This window comes from Aspergillus piperis, assembly GCF_003184755.1.
Source record: "Aspergillus piperis CBS 112811 unplaced genomic scaffold BO85scaffold_26, whole genome shotgun sequence".
Classification (NCBI taxonomy): Eukaryota; Fungi; Ascomycota; class Eurotiomycetes; order Eurotiales; family Aspergillaceae; genus Aspergillus; species Aspergillus piperis.
The window spans coordinates 171,786-189,455 of record NW_020291616.1 but is presented as its reverse complement, the minus strand read 5'-3'; the positions used below and the strand labels follow the sequence as shown (position 1 = coordinate 189,455).

Here is a 17,670-nt window from a genome sequence, read left to right as displayed (position 1 = left end):
CTTGCCAGGGATGTGTTTCTGCAAGTTCACTCACATTGGATGGTTCTGCGAGTTTAATTATAAGGTTTTATGCAGGGTGACTTGGTGGTTGGAAGCTGTAAAATCTTTCAAGACTTCATGACTGCATCCCATTCGCGAGGTCCGTATTACGGGCTGAGACGAATAAAGCTGGGGGCCGGGGGCGGAAGGCAGGCTGAGACACTGCCCCAACACAATGGAACGGCGGGAATCATTTCCTTGGGTCAAATAAACATGATATCCGACCCAGAAATATTGTGGCTAACATCACCGCAAACTGCACCCCGGTCGCATATTAAGCGATGACAGTACCCGAATCAGGGGGAAAAGCTGTCAGAAGGCAGCTATTGAAAAAAGATCGTGCCCAAGGTCTTAAGTCTAGTCAAAGACTTGCCATCATCTGAATGGCCAAGCACATTTAGTGACCTTTCTAGCTTCTCTGGAAGAAATCTCACTGTCACAGTTCGATACAGTGTCAATACACGAGAGCATCCGTGTTATTCATATCCATAGTTGAGATGATATACCCGCGTCACAGGAGACGCCGATTCTACTAGTACCATGGTCAGCTTTTGTTATAGTAATTCTGTATGTGGGCCTACGTTGCCTACACTCCTTTATCATGCGCAGATTGCGATGACGCGGAGTGTCTAGACAATCGACAGGCGTCTGAGCATCCGATACTTTCAGTCTGACAGACAGGATATTATCCAAGCAAGGCAGCATTTCATGAGCAAGAACTGCGCAAGGACGTGATAGAAAGGCCTCACAGTTGATGATAATCGAGCGCCTACACCTGCGGCTGTTCCCACATCACTATAAGCCTCATCAGCTGATTCATGCTATCGCCAAGCAGGGAGCGTCATGAGTAAGCTACTCAGCACCGTAACCGCATGATGGCAAATCGGCGCTAATCATACTCGATTCTGCATAAGAGAGAGAAAACGGATCCAGACCTTCGTCGTCTGAGGCGGGATAGGGTGGCTTAAGCCTTGACACCCGAGATGGTCTAGCTTACCGGCTAAAATCTCACATACTATCGGCTGATAACGATGGCAGAGGAAGGATTGGGATAGCCCCGACGGACTCCGATACGAGACAAGCAATTGCTGACAGACCATTTTCCCCGACACCTCTGGGGTTATTATTTGGTAGTTTCCCCAGTTTCCCTGTGTTGGTTTTCGGACATCCAAGTCGATTTGTCATGGTTCGCCGAATTGTTCCAATTACTCCTATGGCACAATCGCCCATGTCGCCACTTGGCGCAACATATTGTGTCCGTCCTAATTCTGTTTCGATGAATATCCATCGAAGACCACTCGTCCTTGCATCAACAGATGAAGCCAAAGTCACTATAATATATGCCGGTCTATTGATTCCTGGCGACGGAGAACCTCTGCGCAATGCCGCCCTAGTCATCAGCGATAAAATCATCGCGTTCGTTGGGCCCGAAGCCGACATTCCTAAGAAATACCTCCGGTCCACGCAGTCCACTCATCGTGTCCCCGTGCTCATGCCCGGATTGTGGGATTGCCACATGCATTTTGGCGGTGATGACGACTATTACAATGATTATACCTCTGGTCTGGCCACTCATCCAGCATCATCAGGAGCTCGACTAGCCCGTGGGTGCTGGGAAGGATTGCAGAATGGGTATACGTCCTACCGCGACCTGGCCGGATATGGGTGCGAGGTCGCGAAGGCAATCGATGACGGCACGATCGTTGGGCCAAATGTGTACTCGTCCGGCGCTGCTCTTAGTCAAACGGCTGGACACGGCGATATTTTCGCTCTTCCCGCAGGTGAGGTTCTAGGGAATTATGGAGTCACGAACCCTCGGCCCGGATACTGGGGAGCAGGACAGCTATGTATCGCCGACGGCGTGGAGGAAGTCCGACGAGCGGTACGGTTGCAACTCCGTCGCGGTGCAAAGGTTATCAAGGTGATGGCTTCGGGGGGTGTCATGTCGCGAGACGATAACCCCAACTTTGCACAATTCTCTCCAGAGGAACTCAAGGTGATAGTGGAAGAGGCTGCTCGGCAGAACCGGATCGTTTCTGCACATGTACACGGCAAGGCGGGAATCATGGCTGCTATAAAAGCAGGTTGTAAAAGTCTAGAGCATGTGTCTTATGCTGACGAGGAAGTGTGGGAGCTTATGAAAGAAAAGGGCATTCTTTATGTGGCCACGCGCTCGGTTATTGAAATATTTCTCGCTAGCAATGGAGAGGGGTTGGTGAAGGAGTCGTGGGCCAAGTTGCAGGCACTTGCTGATTCGCATTTGAAGGCTTATCAGGGGGCTATCAAGGCGGGTGTTACTATTGCCTTGGGAACTGATACCGCCCCTGGTGGACCTACCGCGCTGGAGTTGCAGTTTGCTGTCGAGAGAGGAGGCATGACACCGTTGGAGGCCATCAAAGCTGCAACTGCGAACGCTCCCTTGTCGGTTGGACCACAGGCACCATTAACGGGTCAGCTTCGTGAGGGGTACGAGGCAGATGTGATTGCGTTGGAGGAGAATCCATTGGAGGATATCAGAGTCTTCCAAGAACCAAGGGTGATTACCCACGTCTGGAAGGGAGGTAAACTGTTCAAAGGCCCTGGGATTGGTCCGTGGGGGGAAGATGCACGAAATCCTTTCCTGTAGTTTATTATAGGATTCAATGGGCATTCCACATTATCTCACTATGGAGCAAACTTACCAGCCACTTAGTCGCTGTAGCAACATACCTCAGATTTATGCAATCTTACTCTTTAGCTCTCAGAGTTACTAAATGCTTATACTAGATGCTAGTGGCTGAATGTGTGAGACACTGATGCTAATCATTGCTCTCCGAAAAGGTAATGCGCGCCACAGCATATTCAATCAACTAGAACCCTCCTTGAGTGCCTCAACATACTGCAAGCGGTCTCCATAAACATTATAAAAGAAAACTGGAAGGCATGTACTCTACATTGAAAACAAATACAGACCCACACTTATACTCAAAAGCCCTACAGGACCTGCGAGTGATATATGACCCGGCTCTTCGATATCCTGTCTCTGGTAGTGATAATTGAGCCAGGCGAAACCAAACAACAGCCACGACGCAGGCGACTTTGCCACGCGGATACGTTCTACGAGCAGAGACGACAGTCAGCGATGTAGATTGTAACACTATTTGGATCGAAATCAGAAGGAAAACATACCACAAGGTTGCATGAGTCCCAATTCGGGTAAAATGAACAACCCGACAACCACAAGATGGATCATCGTCGCGGTAGACACAGACCCTGAGCGAAACATTGTTAGTTTCCATGACTACTGTAATGGAATAAGCGAGGGGCAATGAACAAATTGTGACTGCTGCAGCAGTCGTTTCCTGCCAGTCTTCGAGCATATCCTCTCGAATGGAGCGATAAATACACAAGCCAACGTCATTTCCAAAGTCGTCTTGCAGATGCTTCAGCGTTGCGGAGCGGAGCTCCCGGACCCGGCCTAATTGCCAGGAGGTAGCCAGTTTCTCTGCGTATTCTGGCGTCGCTTCATGCTTTCTGATTAGGGTGGTAATGATGTAGTCGCGGACAATATCCGGGCCAGCCGAGTCGACGGGGAATTTTCGAGCCATGATGTTCGATTAAGGGAGAACGCGGAAGGAGAGGAGGAGAACTTGTGGTGTGATGTTGCTGCCTGAAATCGAGGTTGTTCTCCGGTTATATAACCGCTAGCCTTATCACGGGGCCGTGTGGTTAAGGATAAGCGCCTCTCCTTCTCTCGAGCGATGGTCACGCTCTGCTAAGCGCCGTGTCTTTGGTTAGCCAGTCGGCGGTCGGAACATGTTTAGTGTGGATAGATCCTGGCGCATTTTGCTTCTGCCAAATTGTGTCTCGATATCGAATAGACTGAAGTGGGGAAAAGGAGAGCGCTTCCATTAGACTGATTAGTGGCCAACGATACTGTTGGTGTGCCTCACTCCGTGCGGACTCCGACATCAAAAGGCCAATGTGAATGGGTGGTATCGGGGCATCCAAGCGGACTTGCTAACCGAAAGAGGCCTGGTGGGAGGCAGACGGATATTGCGGAACGTCTAAGCTGAATTCGGTATGATGGGCTATGGCGTGCCGAGTTTAGAGCCATCATAGCTACACCTCTCTGCGATGCCTTACCAAAGCTTCTGCATAGTATTTGTATCTTGGGGTTGCTTTTGAGCTTCATGACGATCTTGGACGACAGATAATACTCTACAAAACCGAAGCGTCAATCTTTAAGGAAATGGATACGGAGTTACCAGTATTGCTCAAGGTCGGAGCTCAATGTAGGTTAAGATATATTAATTACACGGGCCTAGGATCAACACAGGGTGGTATTTGGCACATCAAAGATCACCAGTTTAACTACCATGACCAAGGACCCTCATTCCACAGAATATTGCCATAACGAAAAGCCAGAAAAAGCGCCTAACTCATCATGAAATCGTCAGGCGTCATTATACGCCAAGGTGGTTTCCCCCGTCACATCTATCATAGCTGCCATGCGTCTACACGCGAATTACAAGTCGGCCCTTGTTGCACGGATTGAGCATTGACATAACGTAACAGAATAGGTGCGTGCATGATGTCTTCAGCTAGTTGGCCCTATCAAGGGTTTGCTACCAACCCCGGGAACTAAGTTTCCAAGCGCTGTTACAATGCAGTAAAATTGCCCATAACGGGAATGTGTTGCGAATAGGTAGCCTGCGGGACTTTTCTGGTCTCCTGCATTAGATCGCGGTTAGGGAGTAGCTACGGCTGACCAGTAATGTTACATGTGATTCTGCAAGGGCAATGCGTTGACCGGCCTTCTGATTCGGATGACTTGGAGGGCTCGCACACCAACATGCCAACCTATGACAGTATAGTGGGTGAGGGAGATCCTGAATACTTCCAGATTTACAAGGGCAGTAGAGGAGAGACCAGTTGGACCCGTTATGCTACTCTGTAATTATATTACTGCTTTTAGACACAAGCGTCGCCAGAATACACTGTATTATAGCTATAACAACAGATGATAAAAAAATCACAAAAATATCCAAGCCTCGAAAATGGTACAGGTTCTAAGCCTCATGAGGCAGTAGTAAGATATACATTCGGCAAGTCCATTGCCTTTATTGAAGCAGTAAAGGGAGTGTTGTGGACCTTGACCATTTCACCTCGTTATTCGTCGCATGGCTCACGCTGTCCATCGTTATGTCCCACTTAGACAGCGATGGCAATGGCAGCAGCAACAGCAGCACCACCGAGAGTGTAGCTGAAGCGCTCCACGCTGGCAGCACCGGTGAAGAGGGAAGGAGAAGCAGAGGCGGAGGCAGAGGCAGAGCCGCTGGGAGTGGAGGAGGCAGAAGCAGAGGAGGGAGAGCTAGGGATGACGGGGCTGGAGCTGGTGGAAGCAGCAGCGCTCTCAGTGGTGGAGGCAGCAGTGGTGGCAGCAGTAGTGGCATCGGTGGCAGAGGCAGCGGAGGTAGCACTGGAGGCCTCAGAGGTGGAGCTAGCGGACGAGGCGGACGAGGTGGCCACGTCCTTGTAGGCATCGACACCCTTCTGAATGGCGTCGGTGATACCGGAAGACAAGGAGCTAGCGATGCTAGACAGAGAGGACGGGACCTTGGAGGTGATGGCATCGGCCAGGTTCTTGGAAGCAGTGTACTGCTTCTGCAGCTGAGCGTAGACAGTGGCACCAGCCCCAGCGGACACGAAGTCGGATTTCTTCGAAATCAGATCATCAATGGTGGTCTGCACCTCCTTGGTGAGGTCCTGAACGGGGCCAGTGATGGTGAGAGCATCAGTGGCGCTGAGCTCAGATCCTCCGTTGACAGTAGAGACACCAGAGTTAATCTCCGAAACCAAAGAGGAAGAGGCGGACTCGACCTTGGAGGGGTCGCCTCCAGAGTAAGAGTTGATGGCCGAGTCAAGAGACTGAACTTGGGTGTTAATGTCGGAAAGGACGCTCGTGATGGAAGCAGCGTCACGCTCGACGAGGGTAGGCTCGCGAGCGACCTTGGTGGGGTTGGCCATGACACTGGTGGCCAACAGAGTGAACAAGGCAGCGGAGAACTTCATCTTGACGGTGATAACGACGGTGGTTGAATAGATATTAAGAGTAGTAGATATGTTATTATAAACAAAGCTGGAGAACTGAACGAGTGCTTGAGGCTGAGATTGGCTCTGCTGTACTTCTACTGAATGGCCGTGGGTGAGTCTCTTTATATACACCATGGACAGGTTAGAGCTCACATGGGAGGGAATTGCGGCCGAGGCGAAAATGTGGGCCAGGGGAAGATTTCCCTGCAATTCCTGGGGTCGACCTAATTAGCGTGCTCGAACCGAGACGTCGACCTGGTCCATGATACAAGAATTGGCTCGTTCCTGAAAAGCGCTTTGGTGATCGTCACTGTAATGATTGTTCTGGGCCAATGCGTTTGATTGCAGGGCCGGCGCTCATTTTCCTCTTTGAGCGTGGCCGGAACCTTGAGGGTTCCCAGTCCCTGGTTTCCTGGCACATCCTGACCCTATCATTGTCATTGCTGGCACGTTCGGTTGCAATACAGCAATAGTAGTAGATAGAATCGGAGAGAAAACAGTACCTAGCACCTGACCAGCGCAACAAAGTAATCATCGCGAGAAGCAATCAATTTGACTTCGATGGTAGGAGAACCAGAGCGTGGTGGCGCCACGATGGGCTCTACACCCGGCCCGCCCCCGGATTCTCATTTGTTGGTGAGTGGATGTTAGCTAATGCAGGTCGCCAAGTGTACAGGGAGAAGAGCAGGATAGCGCATCGGAAGTTCAGGGTCCGCGGGGGAGGAAGTGAGACAATGGAGGCCTAGTGGAAGTTAGCGAAGAGGAACTGTTGGAGAGGCCACTAAACGGTCAACCGAGTGCTACCCTCCGGACGCTAAGCGGAGGCCCACCCTCCCCTACCCCGCACCGCCTAGTCTCAATTTCGAGTCCTCTCGTTGGGCGATCCTCTTCACCTCAACACATTGCGGTAGTACGTCCGCAATCATCAACCCTCGTTCTACCGGCTATGGGTCATCTAGATCAATTGATGTGACGCCTAGATATTACTTTCTCTCCAAGTCAGGAATTGCTTCAATCTTACACAGGAATCTTGCACAACAGAACCAAATTTCAGGTAACAGCTGAGACGTTTGTTGATATCCCTTTTCTCCCTATTGACACTCGGGACTAACTCCGTGGCAATTCAAGTAGTGGATGATGAGTGGTCTGCAACTGGACTTTGCCTAATATAGATGCATTGTCGGTTACACCAGAAAACCCTCGAGACTAGTGGCGCATTCTCTAATGAGCTGAGCTGGCTAGTCGGCCCCGATGCCTGGCATATGCTGAGATCCCCGACTAATGCTGGTAGATGGGCCAATTCCTAGACCGTGCCCTACTCCATTGCTTAGATTGCGCCTCCCAATGACTGTCATAACTGCAACAGGATTTGTGCCGGACATTATGCCCGCGCAATGGAAGCTCATTCGTCCTCTACTTTCGCTGAATCCGGCCCAAATGCAACCTGATCTTCTGGCCTCGAAATCACGATGTGAACAAGAAGAACTTGGGCATAGATCCATCCCTGTGCGGCACATCTGTCCAATAAGACGACATCGCATCTGCCCGTTCCCCTTCCGGGAACAGAGTGGCAAAGTACTTGGCTTAGCTACTACTGCTCCCTCGGATCTCGCTCACCACCTAGCATTGACCTATGACAAAAGTCGTTGACAAACACTTTTATTTCGTGCCAGCTTAAGAGATTTGGATCCGAGGCTCCGCTCACTGGCATGTAGCACGAGATCTGAGACGCCAGTAGATAGCCTTGGTAGTTTGGGTGCAATTCCGTCTCTCAAAAGTGCCATTAAGGATCTGAAACAGTCCGGCGTAAGGAATCTGTCTTATGATGATGGCAATGTCTCACCCTGGGGAATATGTATGGCTGACATCAGGTACGATCGGCGCTCTTATCGTTGATGGTTGCACAAAGTAGCATTCCAAGTCCAGGTTACGGTCAGCTTGATTCAATGTCTCTCAGTTCGTATGTTGACAAAATCGTAATCTTTTGGAACAAATTAATTTCTCAACACATTTGTTTCTGGTGGACAAGCATCAGGGGAAAAAAAAGTCTGCATCCCTGCAAAGTGGCTCGCAGACGGCCCGATCGCAGGATACAGCAGCATTCATTCTCCCGCAAGGGAGCGATTCATCAGACATGTTGGCTGTCACGCAATGCTGGCCAATGCTACATGACTCGCATAATCACGCTGCATTAACCATAGTAGCAGTAGCATAAGGCAAGAGACAAGCACGGTACATGATCTGCCATCTACTCTCAAAAGCCCTCAACGCCCAGCAGTTTTGTTAGGTCCTTTACTCAGAAGACTTTTTCATTCGTATTAGTTGTGGCATCCAGCGTCTCATAGGAGATGATCATGCCCGCAAAAGGGTAATTTCCACTTGTTGGCAGATTGTTCTCAAAAAGTGGGCTCCCGCACCATAAGTAGGATTGAGTTAACGTTTGACTTTAGTTGGATGGAAAACTTAAAATCGATCGCTCAGTTCGGAAACTTGGAAGCGAATAGACTACATTCATCCAAGTATCTGGATGCTTTCTATTTCTGGTGGCAGAGCCTCTTGTGGTTTGACTTTCCCGTGGTGATCCTACCTGCTTATATTGGTTGGCGCAGTATGTGGTTGAGAGATTTCTGGTTCTGAACCTGATGATCGTCATCTTGAAACCAGTAGTAGATTGCCCGGAAACTACAGACTCATTCGACGATTTTCTCTGCTTGCTAGGCGTTTTCATCTTACTTCTGTTGTTTGTCCACATTCCTCGATCTCAAACATCAAAATTGACTTTTTCGCGATGTTTCTGCTTCACGTTTCACATATACATTTTTACAATTTCCTCTATTGAGACGGCACATTAGACACATTGCAATCTATCCTTCCCGGATAATAGCTGTTAGAAGGCTATATACTATCCAAATTCCTCTCCACCGCTGTGCACGCTTGGGGAGACTGGATCCTTCGGAAACATGCATAGGAAAGAGGCTTGGTCTTCTCTATGAATATTCTTTGCGTCTCGTTGTTGCGTTATTCTCGACACGTTGATAGCCTGGTTTTCCTCCCTTCTCTCTCCTCCCAAAACTAATACGGTTCTGACACAGCAATGAATTGAATTGGTCCTGCATATCTCGTCGGCTTTGGAACAGTGCACCTCCGAGTAAACATTCGACCCTTTACCGTTGCCCACGGGTGATCAGAGAGAGAGGAATATACTCATCGGAAACTTGATGCTGCCTGCCCACATAAGAAAAGGAGACCACCACAGGCGCTCCATCTCTGCAGGTGTCAAAGTCGCCATTAATTTCTACACCGAATTGCCATTACGACCTTTCGCTCGGGAACGGCTATACAGTCACCATAAGAGAGGTGGGAGACATATACACCCTCCGACAGAGTTCCCCAATGGCGATGCACTCCATGAAATCCACGTAGTGAAAGCAAACCAGGGTGTTAACATGCGGTATAGTTTGTATATGACCAAAGGGTGCTAATAACTTACCAAGTAAGCGAGTCAGAGTAAGCTGTAAGTCGCCGGTTTAGTTTATGCCATGAAATTGTTACGATGATTTGCCAGTGTCTATATAATTCATAGATCAGCTGCAAGCGTATTGGTAACTGCGAGTACTACACAATGTTACAGACCCCGAGACTCGCAGGTTGCATTTTGTGAATAGTAAGACCGATTAAAACCACGGTACCAGGGGTCAAGGCTCCCGCATTTACGATTTCAGCTTCTTTCCCTGCGCATGACATTGCTTTTTGTATCAGTGAAGACACCCACAAAGGTCTGATTGTGCTTTGTTTCCTGGCCATTGTTGTTTTTGACCAGTGGGCCTCGATATGCAAGCCATGTAACACTGTGTTATGTGTATTGTAAGGATAAAAGGGTCATCAATATGTACTTGACTTCTGACTCCCAGGTGATTGGAAATTGAAAATCAGCCCCGTCTGCAGTTACACCCAAATGACTTGATTTACAATGACTTTTCTACTAGTACCACCGGTTGTACACAGACAGTGTCCTCAGACCCACAATCAAGTCCAAATAACGCACCAAGCCATAGTAACACTTGAAAGTAAAGTGCCGGGAAACCTCTTTCAAACCACCCGACACTTTCTTCACTCTATAATAAGCGGGCACTTCCCTTTCGAAGCAACTTACCAAATAGGCTTAGCGCCGCCTGTGCCAGGTGTTTATCGACCCCACTACATACTTCTGCTCCCTTATTTCGCTCACACGCATCTCGCCATGTCATCGTCGCCTTCCTCCTAACTGAACTCTTCTCCTTCATCTAAGACTTTCACTCAAACGGCTCCACAATGGCGGGTGCTAAGGAAACATCTACTACACCTCAGCAAAGAAAACGAGCTCCCAAAGGACGTCGTACTACTGGCCCTGTTGCCGTCGGCGGCAATAACAGTGTTGCAGGACAGGAGCATACCTCACCGCAGAATAAGACCGGTAAAAAGTCCAAGAAAAGCAAGGGTAAGAGACGGGGACGGGGACACGACAAGAAGGTGCCCTCCGAGCCTGCAGAAAGTGTTGACCCTGTCAAAAAGACATCGCGGAGTGAGAATAGGTAAGTATCCGTTCTATGGGTAGCCAGGAGCATAGCACTGATGCTTTCGATATAGGCCTTTATCTACTACTTCAAGGGTGGGATCATCGCTAGCTGGCTCTCCTGGTGAGCTGTCAGCCACCCAAATGCAAAGTTTCCTTGAAGTTGGCCTAGCTATGATCGACGAGTCACCGGACACACGCAGGACATTTGTTGAAAGTCTGGCCACCGAGTCTGGTCTTCGCAAAGTTCGACAGATAGTTGAGACTCCATTCGCAATAACTTACAGCGTTCTGAAGCCTATGTTTGATCCACACTGTATATTGTTCCTTCGACTGGTCTCTCACAATGAGCTACTATCGTCACTTATACTTGAGAAGGCTGTGGGGACAATCTACAATGTCATATACGGTCCCGGTGGTCGAAGGGCAGTTGGGTTCTTCACAAGAATGACAGACTTCCTCACCCAGATCAAAACCGATGGCAGACATCAGAATTCTGTCCAGTTTGGTGCTGCGCGAAGCGAAGTGTTGTCTCTAGTTTCGAAGGTACTACTCCGTACTTTGACCTTGAATCATGAGGCTGCAATACAGGTAGATCTCAGGAGCATTGCTGGCAGGATTTATGACTGCTATCATGCCGATAATAGCGACGCCGGGGCCGGCGATGACAGCTTGCAGCGGGCATACGAGGACATACTCAAGATTCGGGACATCCTTTCTATGGGGGACTCAATTCCTATATCACAACAGCCCGATAAACTGCCGACCATCAGAACCAATCAGAAAGGCAGCACGAGGCATATTGTTGACCTCCCCGGCGAATTGTCTGAGCTTGGCCCTCGCCATGACAATGACAAAACGGCAATCTCGGATATTCAGATCCTGCCTACAAAATCAGAGATACTGAATGCTGACCGACCTGAGTTCCTCCCCGCACGATGCGCTACCGATTCCTCCATTATGCATCACGAGCGGGGCATCCGTCGACTTCTCGATAGTCAATTCCGCCTTCTACGGGAAGACACATCTGGTGTACTTCGTGAAGGTATAAGATTAATAATACACACATGGAAACTGATTGTCCACGGAACAGACTGGCGGCTGAAGCGCAAGTTTCTTCGTGACAATATGCCAACTCCGGTCCGAGTTTATTCAGGAGTCGAAATTCGACAAATAAAGTCAGGGCAGTTCAGAGGGATCGAAGTGGACTTGGAATTTGATCAGCTTCCTAGACTGAAAAATGTAAGTGCAGCAAAGCGAAAACAGTGGTGGGTTGACTCAAAGGCGTTAAAAAAAGGGTCAACCCTGCTGGCCTTGTTAGACGCAGAGGATGTGGATGACACATCCGCGATCTACTTCCTTGTCTCGAAGAGGGAGACCAGTTATATCGAAAGAAGCAAGCAGGGCTCTGGGCCTGCCGACCGTGTCAACGATGTAGTTAGCGATGGCAACAGAGCCATGGTTACCCTGGGGCTAGTAGGACCACCCAATCCTCAAGACTTGGAGAAGCTTATTTTGTTCTCGAGGAGCAATCCCTTTCCCCGACCACTCATACTCGTGGAATTTCCAGCCATTCCGTACAATTCTTTTGAGGGTATTCTGAGATGTCTTCAGGTGCTACATCAGAACCCAGCACGCATGCCATTTACTGCATGGCTAGCCCCAAGTACCGACAACCATGAAATGTGTGAAGCTCTGACGGAAGGTAGCACCGACGCTGGCCATATCAGTGTACAACCCCCTGCATACTTCCGAAACAACCTATTACTCGACCTTTCTTGCCTCCGGGGCCAAGGCGATGTTGAGGACGCAAGTCAGATACTGTCTATGTCTCTTTCCCACGATCCTAAGATTCTTTCGGCAGACCTCTCCAGGGTAACTGATTTGGACGAAGGCCAGGCAGACGCGCTCATTTGGGCATTACGGCGGAAGATAGCTTTGATCCAAGGGCCCCCAGGGACTGGAAAATCATACGTAGGGCTACAGCTAGCTCGATGCCTGCTGTACAACAAGGATATGCTGAACCTGGGCCCGATACTATGTGTGTACGTGAAAACTCCCACCTTCTAGTCCAGACAGTACTATATACTAACTTGTAAGTCGCAGATGCTACACCGCTCACGCACTTGATCAATTTCTCGATGGGCTTCTTAAATCGGGTGTTACCAATATCATCAGGATTGGCCCTCGCAGTGCCTCACCACACATCGAGAGTCTTTCACTGGAAATAAGAAAGCAAGAGCCTGGACCCCGAATTAAGGGTCTTCCTAGGATAAAGGATGAATCGCGAGTGAAGTTACTCAGCATAAGCTCAAGAATTGACGAACTCCTGAAGCAAGCCCAGAGCGGCTGTCACAGTCTCGTTCTTGGGGTTCTGAAGAAAAGATTCCCCTCCCACTCCAACCGCATAATTTCGGGGTCTCCTGGCCAAACGGACACGAATGCATTACAAGAGTGGGTTTCTGGAGATGCTCCCGGAGACTGGAGTAATGCTGATATTGTGCGCTCTATTGACCGACTCCTGCAGGAGGACGTCTGGACGCTCAAGGCTTCTGAGCGAATCCGTCTCCTTGGTTACTGGCAGGAGGCGGCTCTCACCGAGATCAGTCAACAAGTATTGACACTTCTAGAAGCTCATTCAGCAGAAAAAGAGCGATATACCTCAGCGTTCAACATTTCGGATGTGCAACGCCTGAACGACTGTCAGGTCGTAGGCGTAACTACTACCCAACTAGCAAACAATGCTGATTTACTCCGAAACCTCGATGCAAAGGTGCTCATATGTGAAGAGGCAGCAGGGGTTCTCGAATCACATGTCCTCACTGCGCTAATACCTTCAATCCAGCACGCTATTCTGATAGGTGATCACTTGCAGCTACGTCCACGCATCTCTAACCTTAGGTTATCAATAGACTATGAACGGGAAAACCCAAAGTACAACCTCGATGAGTCGTTGTTTGAGCGACTAGCGAATTTCCGGTTCGGAGAATCAACATCTAGTGGAGGTGGACAGAACCAGCAGGAATATAGCTTCCCGGTGATGCAGTTGAGCCATCAACGGCGGATGCATCCGTCCATTTCTGAACTGGTCCGCGAGACTTTATATTCGAAGCTCCAAGATCATCCTACAATGGCCTCATATCCCCTTGTACCTGGCATTGCTCACAGATTATATTGGCTCGACCATGATAACTTGGAAGATCCGACTGATCCTACAGAGCCAATGCAAAGCAAGACGAATACATGGGAGATTGGGATGGTAACGGCATTGGTGCGACATCTCTGTCAACAAGGCAAGTATGGGCCCGGCGAGATTGCCGTATTGACGCCCTATGTTGGACAGTTGAAAATGCTCAGAAATGTCCTGGAAAAGGAAATGACACTAGTAATCAGTGAAATGGACTCGGATGAACTCGTTGAATCTGAGGGGTTAGAAGTTAGTGGAACTTCTACTGCGCATGGGAAATGGTGCGAAAAGCGGAGAGCCACTCAGAAGGGAAGCCTCCTAGATGTCGTTCGATTGGCTACGGTCGACAATTTCCAGGTAGGAGATAACAAAAATCTGCAAATAATAGGTTTAACACAATTTCTACCAGGGCGAAGAAGCCAGTGTCGTTATTGTCTCCCTTGTTCGCAGCAACAAATACCGAAATTGTGGGTTTCTGAAGATGCCAAACAGGATCAACGTACTGCTTAGGCAAGTATTACACAGGGATGATACTCATTGTATAGATGCTGACTTGGTCTCCAGCCGTGCAAAACATGGCATGTATATTATTGGCGATGCAAGTACGGCGTCAACCGCACCCATGTGGTCATCCGTCATTCAGCTACTGGAAAAAGGCGCTAATATTGGCCGGAGTCTCGAGTTGCGTTGCGATCGTCACCCGTCCAAGGGGTTTTACGTTTCTTGCCCGAACGACTTCACCATACATGCCCCTGAAGGTGGATGTGCGGAAAAATGCGGACTAAGGCTAGACTGCGGCCATACCTGTGCTGTGAAGTGTCACTCAGAAAGACAACACAAAGCAGTGAAATGTATGGAGCTGTGCACTCGGATGAAAGAATGCGGCCATGCATGTCCAAAGAAATGTCATGAACAATGTGGGGAATGTCTGCAGGTGGTCCATAATGTCCTCCTCCCCTGTGGGCATTTAGCGGATGCTGTGGAGTGCAGGCAAATGGGCAATCTCGAAAAGGTGCGGTGCACTAAACGCGTTTCCCGCACTATGGATCGCTGCGGCCACATTGTCGAGATATGCTGCTTTGAAAATGATGGTGCAGTGAATTGCTTTCATCTGTGTGACAGCCCCCTGTCTTGCGGGCATACATGTCGACGTCTATGCTGGCAGTGTAGATACACAGAGGGCGAGTCCTACCACATTGATCATGGCCGTTGCCGAAACCCATGCGGCCGGGGATTCTCGGCTTGCTCGCACAGCTGTGGCCAACCATGCCATCAGGGTGAGCCCTGCCCGCCTTGTAATTTGACATGCGAAGTGCGCTGTCGGCACAGCCGTTGTGCAAAGACATGCAACGAGCCATGTCCCCCATGCGCAGAGACATGTGGGTGGAGGTGTGAGCATCGCGAACAGTGCAGCATGCCCTGCGCTGTCCCATGCAACAACATCCCTTGTGATTTACGATGCAAGAAGATAATCACAAGTTGTGGGCATCAATGCCCTGGTATCTGTGGGGAACGTTGTCCAGATCCTCGGTTCTGCCGGGTATGCTGTGGACCAGAAATTTTGGAGCAGAATGTTGATCTCATCGAGCTCAAGGCGTACAAAGATGTCGACATCGACCAAGATCCATTGGTATTCCTCTCCTGTGGTCACTTCTACACAGCATCCTCACTGGACGGCATAATGGGGATGTCTGAACATTATGAAGTGGAATCATCTACAGGCAGGATACTTGGTCCGAAACTTACACACCGACTATTGGAGTCTGGGCGTCCAAAAGGGTGTCCTCAATGCCGTGCACCACTTCGTGATATCGATCGCTATAACAGAATCATCAAACAAGCATTCCTCGATGAAGCAACGAAGAAGTTCGCCACTCATGCAAGCTTGAAGTTTAGTCACCTGCTGGAAGAAGTTGAGATCTGTGAGAAAGATATCGAGCGCGAAAGATCGGGTTTTGTATCTGAATGGTTGCAGGAGTCAGTCGGGACAAGAAGTGCTGACGAGGTCAAGCGCTCGGTTGAGGCTTATCGTGGAAGGGGAAACAGACTGTTGAGCAAAATCAAGGAGTTTACCAAATCTGTGGCAAAATCCGAGCAGCCGTTTGGGAGGGTCAGTGAGATACTCGCGTCAGCAACAGCGAGGAAGGCTAGCATTCCTGCATCACCGTTCCAATACAGTGAATCGTATATCCAAACCGGGTTTCAATCGCGCGGCCACGTTCTCGCACTTCGACTCACCTGGGTTCTTTTCTGGAACTTTGACACCATCTACAGCAACAAGCGAATTGACCCACGCATAAAGATGATTCTGGCCCAAGTGGTAACGAATCAGATTGGTGGTCTACTGAGTCGATGTGAAGCTCTGGCGAGGGATTGCCAGAAGGCTAAGTTTCTGCAGCAGGAGATAGAGTCCCGAACGTATTATGCTCTGTTCTCAGTGCTGTTCCTTAGCAATCAGGAAGCACGCGGTAGCCCTGTCGAGGGATCCACTGAAAAAGAGGTACGGGAAAAGGCACTGAAAGAGCTGAAAGACTGTGATGTCATTTGTTTGCGCCATTCTCAAATTCTATGGTCTCTCCGCGAAGATATCGAAAAAGCAAGAAGACTAGTTAAGGGCGGAACATTCTACAGCTGCGTTACCAGCGAAGAAAGACGGCAGGTGTATCAGGCCATGGCGGCACAATTCAGCGGTACAGGCCACTGGTACTACTGTGAGAACGGGCATCCGGTATGTGATCTCACCATCAATCCTCGTCAAGTACTAACTTGGATTGCCAGTTTGCGGTGGGAGAATGTGGGATGCCGATGGAAGAAAGTCGCTGTCCGCAGTGTGAGGCGCCAGTGGGCGGGCTCAATCATGAGTTTGCTCAAGGGATCCGCAGAGCAGATGACATGGATGTGGAGTTTGGCGGTTCCCTTTCTCTCGAGGCGGACGCAGACTGGTAAGCTGCCAATCAGATGATATTGATGTTGAGGTTGTTCAAACATGCACATGCGAGAGATGTTTCTGTAGTATATTTCGCCAGAAGCTAGCCAGCAGAATGATCACCGGCTTCGCGATAGCAAGGAGGTAGAGACATGAAACCAACTACTATGGTAGCACCAGCTATTACGTGACATCCGACAACTCTGAATACCTCTAAATGTATGTACTATAATTGATGGAGCATTGATTTTCAAGAAGAATGCACCACAAAACTCTCCCAGCTATCTCACAAGTCCGAGTGCAACCCGATGCGATGCGGGATTTTTGAGAGTGCATCCACGTCACGCACTGCCACCCCAATGAGTATCATCTACCCATGTGGAAGAGGTTGCGATGGCCATAGTGTATCTAGACTCTCAAAAACTGGGATTATACCAAGGAGTGGCTGCAATGTGCTGGCCAGCCTTATCGGGCGGGCATCCATTGTGAGTGGGATGGCGTTGCAACGTGTCTCGCCTCGCGTCGGCGGCATCTTCTTCCACTTCCACTTCCCCTCCCCACTGCCCCTCCATCCTCAACCCCTCGATCGGCATCCACGTCGACTGGCAGGAGCAAGCTGCAAGCTTTCGGAACCCAGGTATGAACCTGATACGCCAGATGTGCTGCTCTGAAGTCTAATTCTACGCTGCAGCTTCCTTTCATGCTCCCAGCTTCCATCAAGGTGCTGTCTGCTTGCTTTAATGTATCGACAGGGATAGCAATGGCGTTCACGGTGCAGGGACTGATGTGACCGACATAGCTAGGTGTAGTATGCAGCAGGAAATAGTCGTACCTCCGAACCAGAAGGGCTTCCACTACGGTTTCACGAAACTTGAGCGTGGCAGTGTCTGG

At 49.6% G+C, this 17,670-nt stretch overlaps 4 protein-coding genes across 4 annotated transcripts; 2 read left to right on the top strand and 2 right to left on the bottom strand.

The window, feature by feature from the left end:
* Window positions 1–1,222: 1,222 nt before the first annotated feature.
* On the top strand, window positions 1,223–2,753 carry BO85DRAFT_406617 (amidohydrolase family protein; the record flags this gene model as incomplete). Its single annotated transcript, XM_025657338.1, has 1 exon — window positions 1,223–2,753. One exon carries the CDS (start codon window positions 1,223–1,225, stop codon window positions 2,663–2,665), a length of 1,443 nt encoding a protein of 480 aa, XP_025510990.1. The 3' UTR covers window positions 2,666–2,753.
* Window positions 2,754–2,908: 155 nt separating this feature from the next.
* Window positions 2,909–3,662, bottom strand: BO85DRAFT_453464 (uncharacterized protein). Its single transcript, XM_025661059.1, has 3 exons — window positions 3,353–3,662; window positions 3,208–3,291; window positions 2,909–3,135 (listed from the first exon to the last, which is right to left on the bottom strand). Exons 1-3 carry the CDS (start codon window positions 3,624–3,626, stop codon window positions 2,969–2,971), a joined length of 525 nt encoding a protein of 174 aa, XP_025510989.1. The 5' UTR covers window positions 3,627–3,662; the 3' UTR covers window positions 2,909–2,968.
* A 1,291-nt stretch (window positions 3,663–4,953) lies between these two features.
* Window positions 4,954–6,201, bottom strand: BO85DRAFT_453463 (cell wall mannoprotein 1 family protein). The gene has a single exon (XM_025661058.1). It carries the CDS (start codon window positions 6,091–6,093, stop codon window positions 5,233–5,235), a length of 861 nt encoding a protein of 286 aa, XP_025510988.1. The 5' UTR covers window positions 6,094–6,201; the 3' UTR covers window positions 4,954–5,232.
* Window positions 6,202–10,227: 4,026 nt separating this feature from the next.
* BO85DRAFT_523897 (uncharacterized protein) lies at window positions 10,228–16,956 on the top strand. The gene is made up of 6 exons (XM_025665386.1): window positions 10,228–10,685; window positions 10,741–12,711; window positions 12,773–14,210; window positions 14,263–14,363; window positions 14,418–16,581; window positions 16,632–16,956. The coding sequence occupies exons 1-6, from the start codon at window positions 10,426–10,428 to the stop codon at window positions 16,797–16,799; spliced, it is 6,102 nt and encodes a 2,033-aa protein (XP_025510987.1). The 5' UTR covers window positions 10,228–10,425; the 3' UTR covers window positions 16,800–16,956.
* The last annotated feature ends 714 nt before the right edge of the window (window positions 16,957–17,670 follow it).